Raw genomic sequence first — 6,612 nt, 5'->3', positions numbered from 1 at the left:
GAAGAGAAGGGCAGAAGAAGAAGGAAGGAAGTTGTCTTCTGTGATCTCTGACCTTCCTCTGAGCTTACGTAGATATATGGAATGGAATATCTTTGGCCAATTTTGTTGTCTGTCTAACTCAGCCTCCTACGGGGGGGTCACAAATCTCCCCATAGTGTCTTAGCCGGCAGAGTGAAGGTGCGACCTTGAAGCCTCAGTAGTTAGAAAAACATTCCACTGTCTTATCAGCCTAGCAGAACACACTGTTGCTAGTTAAAAGAAAGCTTACTGAAGGAAAAAAAAATCAGTAAAAAGAAAAATTGGCTTCATCCTGGCTCAAACCAGGACATTTGGCCAGAGATATTCCATTCCATATATCTACGTAAGCTAAAAGGAAGGTCAGAGATCACAGAAGACAACTTCCTTCCTGCTTCTCCTTCCCTTCTCTTCCATCCATGGCTGGCATCCAGGGAGGACTCCGTCCATCCATCACCGTCGACCCCTAGGCTTAAGCATTCCTGACCCTCATAACTCTCCGTTTTCTCCAGCAGCAGTCTGGGATTTTTCAGGACTGTTTGCAGCTAAGGAGAGTGTTGTGGGAGTTGCTGGGGTTCCTTCCCTACCTGGGTGGGAGGGGGAGGGGATCGAGATCATTGTTGTTGGACCTGAGTCAAACGGTGACAAGAATGTAAAGAAGACAGACCTATACTCTTCTCATTGGTATCTTGTGGCAGGACAAGAGGCAATGGGCACAAACTCAAATACAGAAAATTCTATCTGAGCATATGAAAGATTTTTTTACTATGAGGATGGTCAAACACTGTAAGAGGTCACCCAGAGTGGTTGTACGGTGTTCATTCTTGGGATTATTCAAAACCCAACTGGACACAGTCTTAGGCAACCTGCTCTAAGTCACTCTGCTCTGGTCAGAGCAGGTGGACCAGATGATCTCCAGAGGAGCCTTCCAACTTAAAAAATTCTGTGATTTCCTGTAACTTATAAAAAAGAGGACAGAGCAATGTATGTGGAGAGGGTTGCTGCTATAAAGTCTTATTCCATTTTATTTCAAGCATGAAATTGCCATCAGGAATGAGATACTGATAATTTTTGAAGTGCTTTCATTTAACTAATAAGAAAATTTTACTTTAAACATTTTCTTTCCCTCATGTTTTCTTAGGGAATGCAAATATGTGTTCTTATACTATAAAGACACTGGCTTCAAAGATAATTCAGAAAGGCAAGATAGAAAAATGTTACTGAGGACTTAGAGAAGATTGGTCCTTTTGCATGGCCGTACCTGTGAAGTCTGAGAATCCATGGAAGCTCTCATCATCCACCCTGCAGGCTTCCATCAGGCTATTGAAGAGGGTGCCAATAGGGTCCAAAGGGTGTCCCACCCAACCTTCAAGATTCATTATTGAGGTTACTCCTTTGTGGAGAAGTTCTGTGACAGAAAAGATGGAGGGAGGAGGGAAAAAGAGCACATGTTAGCCCCTCAAAACAGTTATAGAAGTAAAACTGATTAAATTGCTCTCAGTACAGAATTCAAAGTATTTCCAGTAGTTTCTGCATTAGAAGGAGAAAATAGGATCTTTCAGGGTTAATGCACTGCCCTTTGTGAATATGTTAAAAGACTGACTCCATCTCCCAGCTTTTTTCTCCTAGACACATATACACAACTGAACTATGAGATCAGATGCATTATGGGTGACCATTTAAAAAGTGCATACAAGCCATTACAGATGCTCTGTTTCTCTGCCAATTACACACTAACTTGCACCTGCCCATGCTCTGTCTCGTTCACATAATGCCATCTTTCTGAGTAACCATATGTATTATCACAAAGCTTTAAAAGCTTGCTTCTTGCCTATTTAAATGTGTGGGGCTACAAAGTGAAACACAGTCATACTGTTTGAACTAAGTATTCAGAAGGGTGTCTTTTTAATAAAGAATCATTTGATATGTAATATGAAAAACAAACAAGTAAATAATTATCTAACTAATAACATGCTAAAGATTACAGGCAGAAGCACGTACTATTAGCAAAAAGGGTTAATATTAGCGACTTCTTACTGACTCACTTACTGACTAATTTCACCTATTGTGTCTACTTATGAGCTTCACTTGTGTCATGCCAAACTAAGGCTTCAGTCCTTCATTCATATAGGCATTTAACTTTAAATCATGCAAGTGGTTCCATGGACATCAGATCAGTTACATGAATGAAAGCTAAATAGAAGCATGTGGTAGTTGCTGAACTGAAACCTAAAGCTGGGCTGTAGCTGCAGAATTAATCTGCTTATAGAGAAAACCAGCATATTGTGCAGCATTAGAAGAATATTTTTAAAATTCCAAACATAAGAAGGAAAAAAACAAAAGTGGTGAGTAACAACATAGAAATTACAAAATTCTTTGGTTTGGGTTAGGATGAATCACATTTCATACATGCCTTTTTTTTTATAGTAGCATAATATTAGTTGACAGCTATAGAATTTGCTCACAGGGAAATGAACTTAAGAAAAGTATTGAATGTCTAGATATTGCATTAGCAACTGGGAATGAAAAGGAGCAGTACTATACAACCAGCACACTTGCAGCAGATCCTTCACACCTGTCAGTGGGATGTACACACATACACACACTGACATAGCCCCCTCCCTTCTTACCTCCTCAGTCTGAGAAGCTATAAAATGTGCAAAGTTTTTAAGGGAACGCATGTTAAGGAAAGATATATTACACCATAAAAAGACTGAAAAATTCTCCTAAGTAATAATAAAAAGTGCTTTTAAGTTTTGTTCAAATATAGGATCCACAATAGTGCTCAAAACGTCTTCCTTGGGTACCATGAAATGGAAACGGAGGCACACAGTCAGGTATCTACCTTCACTTCAATTTCTAAATGATAATTTCTGGGAAAACACTTGCACATATACTTGAAACGTACACATGTGACTTCACACTGGTATTGTTGCCTACAATGCAGAAGGATAGTTAAGAGTAACGAAAAAGATCTAAAATAAAATTTGAATGAAAGCTGTTGATGTAGTAGCTGAGAATGTAATTCCAGTTTTTCCACATTTTTTCTGCATTCTTTAACCACAAAGCCATCTCTTTCTTCTTCCACTACCTCTTTGAAATTACAACAAAGTTCAGTGCAGGATTATTTTTGGTAGAAAGTTCCTTCAAAATTAGGGGTAGTGCTCAGAGGAACACCACAGAACATTTAATAAAGCCAGTGTTTCAAAAATCTCATTTTCAGTGATGTGAGTCTACTAAAGTTTTAAGCATCATAAGAGACTTTTAGAACAAACTGCCAAATTTGATGAATTTCTGTAGTGCAAAATTTGCCTTGTTGTTGCCCTCAATGTCAACTTTAGGCTTCCACCTCATAAATATATAGCTCTGCTAAATTACACATCAGGGGAAAAAATATTTTAAATATCTGATGTGCCAAATGCAAAGCTCTGTTTAAAAGCCTATACATTATACAGGATGAATATTTACACTGTGTAATTGAAAACCCCAATTGGGATAAAGGCCCCATCATGTCAGATGTATTGCAGAAAGCAGAACAAAGCCCTTGCCCTGCAGAGCTCACAACCCAGCTTAAAAAAACCCTCCAAAATCCAGAATGTTACATTACCACTATGATCATTTGGACCAAAGAGTTAAAGTCACCTCTTTTGCTTTAGTTTCAAAAGCAGTTTTCTCATGCAAAGTTCCAGTCACCTTGTCATGTCCTTTGCCCTTCTCTCTTCCCCACATTTACCTTTCTTCTGAGCCTGGAACAATTCCAGCTGTTTCTGCTGCTGCCTTCTTAGTGTATTAACAATAGCTATTGCTAGCCTCAGTGCTTCCCGTGGGTATCCATGAGATCGTAATGCATCCACCCTCGCACAAGCTGTAGGAACATGTTCTAAAATGGAGAAAATGATTGAAAAATAGCAATGTTTTCATGTCTGCAATTGTCTTTTTGGCTTGGTTACTCAAAAGGGCTTTTTTGTTTCTTTTGTTTTTAAAATTATGCCAGAGAGACTTAAAGGACTACTGAATCAGCATTTCAAGGGAGCCTGTTCTTTATGCCAGGCTTTTCATTCATCTCCCCACCATTCCCCCAAAATGATGCCATAGAAACTGAACAAAACAGCAAGTCATGGAAATGTCTTTCCAGTTTAGCCACTTACCATACCAGAGGGGCCACCCATGAGAGTCAAAGAGTGAGTTTTCAGTGTCATCATGGTAACAGTAGTTGGTGTATAGATCACTGCTGATAATATGCTGTAAGTGGTTGTCCTGCCAGTGCAGATCGCACGCCTCTATGGCTCGAGTGAACACCGTCCGATGTGGCCTGTTTGATGAATCTGTTATTTTCACAAATTCAGAAAGCTGTATCAGCTTTTACTCATTCATATGTGAGTCAGTCATTCACAGTATTCTTGTCTTCTGCCTATTTACCAACCCCCAACTGATGGCAGCCTGCCTTGCCCCCCTCCGCAAGGAGCAGTCCGCAGATGACATTTCACATCCTATTACCCAACAGCTCAGATTAAGTGTGCGCCATTCATTTTGTATTCAGAGAGAGAGATCTACAAAACAGCATGGCTAATGCTAAATAGGACTTTGCAAAGGGAACAGCTAGAGATAAAGGACATTAAACAGCATGTACAGAACTCCCCTAAAAAAAAAAAGTATTCAGCACACAGTTATTCAAGCAACCCCAGCTTCTCTCTTCCTCAGACCCGGAGCTACTAGGATGAGGGACAGATTAACACCGCATGAAGAATTTAGTTGTTCTCTTTGAGAAGTGAAATTACTTTGAGCACTTGTATAATTTTTTGTCATAAACATATACAAATAGTGTACAAATACAATACAAATATACAGAAGAAAGCAAGGTACTGAGGCCATGGGACTGACATAATCCTTACTGGACATCTTCCTATGGCAAAAGTGCTCTGTTGACATGGCACTGTGTCTATGAATGTTGAAATGTCATAGTTGCCACTAGCCTGCCCAGATTGAGCTGAACATCACGGGATCCAGAAAGCAAAATACCTCTGTAGGAAGTTATATGTTGAATGAACTTCTATCCCAAGCTAGCTGCAAGATTTAAAAATGAACCAAGTCTATTTTCCTCAGAGGTAATCTTCTAAGATAAAGAAAAAAGGAAAAACCCATCTAAGCCCAAACCTGCCACCTCCCACAAGCATTTAATTTTTACTTTATTATGATTATATGAAATATGTAACAAAATACTGAAGGTTTTTAAGATTATGAGGGTTTTTTTTCCAGCTAAATCTTTGCAATCTTTGCTTGAAGATGACTGGAGAAGGCTTCTGTCAGATTTGATAACCACATTTTCAATTAGAAAGCATCATATCATATCAGTAAGAAGAGAAGAGAAGAAGGCAGTGTTGCCTCTGCACCCCCTTCCACACCTGTCAAATGCAGACTGCACAACACAGAGCACATCACACAGATAGCTGCTTTAGTTTCTCACACACAGTTTAATGCAGTTACAACAGATCTTCCTTTCAGTAAATATCAAAGGTTTTGTAACTGAAAAATAAGACCAACAAAACCCCAACACCAGAAGTTAAATAAGATTATAGTCAAGCAAAGAAAAAACAGGCATTTCCGTGACATACTTCAGGGACATCTAATTTTCATGCAACAAGTATTTAGAAGGACCAAGTGAAAAGTTATGTGTGAAACGGTTCTTCTTCTTCCCCACATAAGTTTAAACAAAATGCCTTTGAAGTCAGCAAAGGCCTTCTGCTGATTATATCCAGCTAATGGACCAAAAACAGGCCTGCTGCTCAAGGACAAACGACAGCAAAACAACAGATGTGGTACAAGGCAGGAAGGATCGGCAACAAGTTATGCATTGCCCCTGCTAGTTACTGCCCTAACTTGGGACTCGTGGATGTCAATTGGCTCTGGACAGTGACACTGGCTGGACAGGGGGGTCACGGGGTTATAAAAAGGGGGCGAATTCAGCAGGCGGGACCGAGGCCTGTTCGGACGCTTCCTGTGTGGGACACCCTCCCTGCTGCAGAGACTGGCGCTGGGACTCTGCTGGGCCTGCCTGCCTGCCTGCCTCGAAACCACGGATTTCAAGATCCCACCGTAGCTGCCTGCCTGGTCCACCTGCCTGCCTTCCTGCTGCCGGGGGGTCGCCCCTGTTACTGGGAAGCCGGCCCCCATTTGTACATTTTCCCTAAACCTTATCCCACAGTTTGTGTTAACCCTTAATAAACCGGTTAATTTGTAAACTAAACATTGGTCTCAGTAGCAATTTTTGGGCGTGGTGGGGGTATATTCTAACTATCACTCTAAGATACAGTTCCGCAGTGGACGTTCTGTGAGAGGTGAACGCCACGTGTGAGCCTTATTCAACAACCCCTCCAAATTGGGGGGGGAGGGAAGTCGCGAAAGCATCCTGACAGCCCATAACCCCCCTGGCATCAGCTGACGACAAGTTAGAAGACCTAACTAAACACAAATACTTCCTTTGAAAACATTGCAATCCCAGCACAAAACCCCCCACAATTTATACTTTCTGCAAGGATACTATTAGTGAAAATAAATTTGGCTGGTCAATCCTCAACAAGAAAGTTACTTATCCCAGGA

The 6,612-nt window shown here is 40.7% G+C and overlaps 1 protein-coding gene across 1 annotated transcript in view; it reads right to left on the bottom strand.

The window, feature by feature from the left end:
- Positions 1 to 6,612, bottom strand: part of LOC104393907 (zinc finger SWIM domain-containing protein 6) — a 105,189-nt gene that overhangs the window by 39,808 nt on the left and 58,769 nt on the right. The window contains exons 6-8 of the mRNA XM_010003430.1: positions 4,164 to 4,340; positions 3,749 to 3,895; positions 1,277 to 1,423 (exon numbers count right to left, since the gene is read on the bottom strand). Of these exons, the coding sequence (XP_010001732.1) occupies positions 1,277 to 1,423; positions 3,749 to 3,895; positions 4,164 to 4,340 (471 nt within the window). The remainder of the gene's footprint in view (positions 1 to 1,276; positions 1,424 to 3,748; positions 3,896 to 4,163; positions 4,341 to 6,612) is intronic.

The sequence above is a fragment of the Chaetura pelagica genome, unplaced genomic scaffold, assembly GCF_000747805.2.
Source record: "Chaetura pelagica isolate M959 unplaced genomic scaffold, ChaPel_1.0 scaffold168, whole genome shotgun sequence".
Lineage (NCBI taxonomy): Eukaryota > Metazoa > Chordata > Aves > Apodiformes > Apodidae > Chaetura > Chaetura pelagica.
Note: the sequence above shows the minus strand (reverse complement) of the source record. Positions and strands in the feature narration are given on the sequence as shown.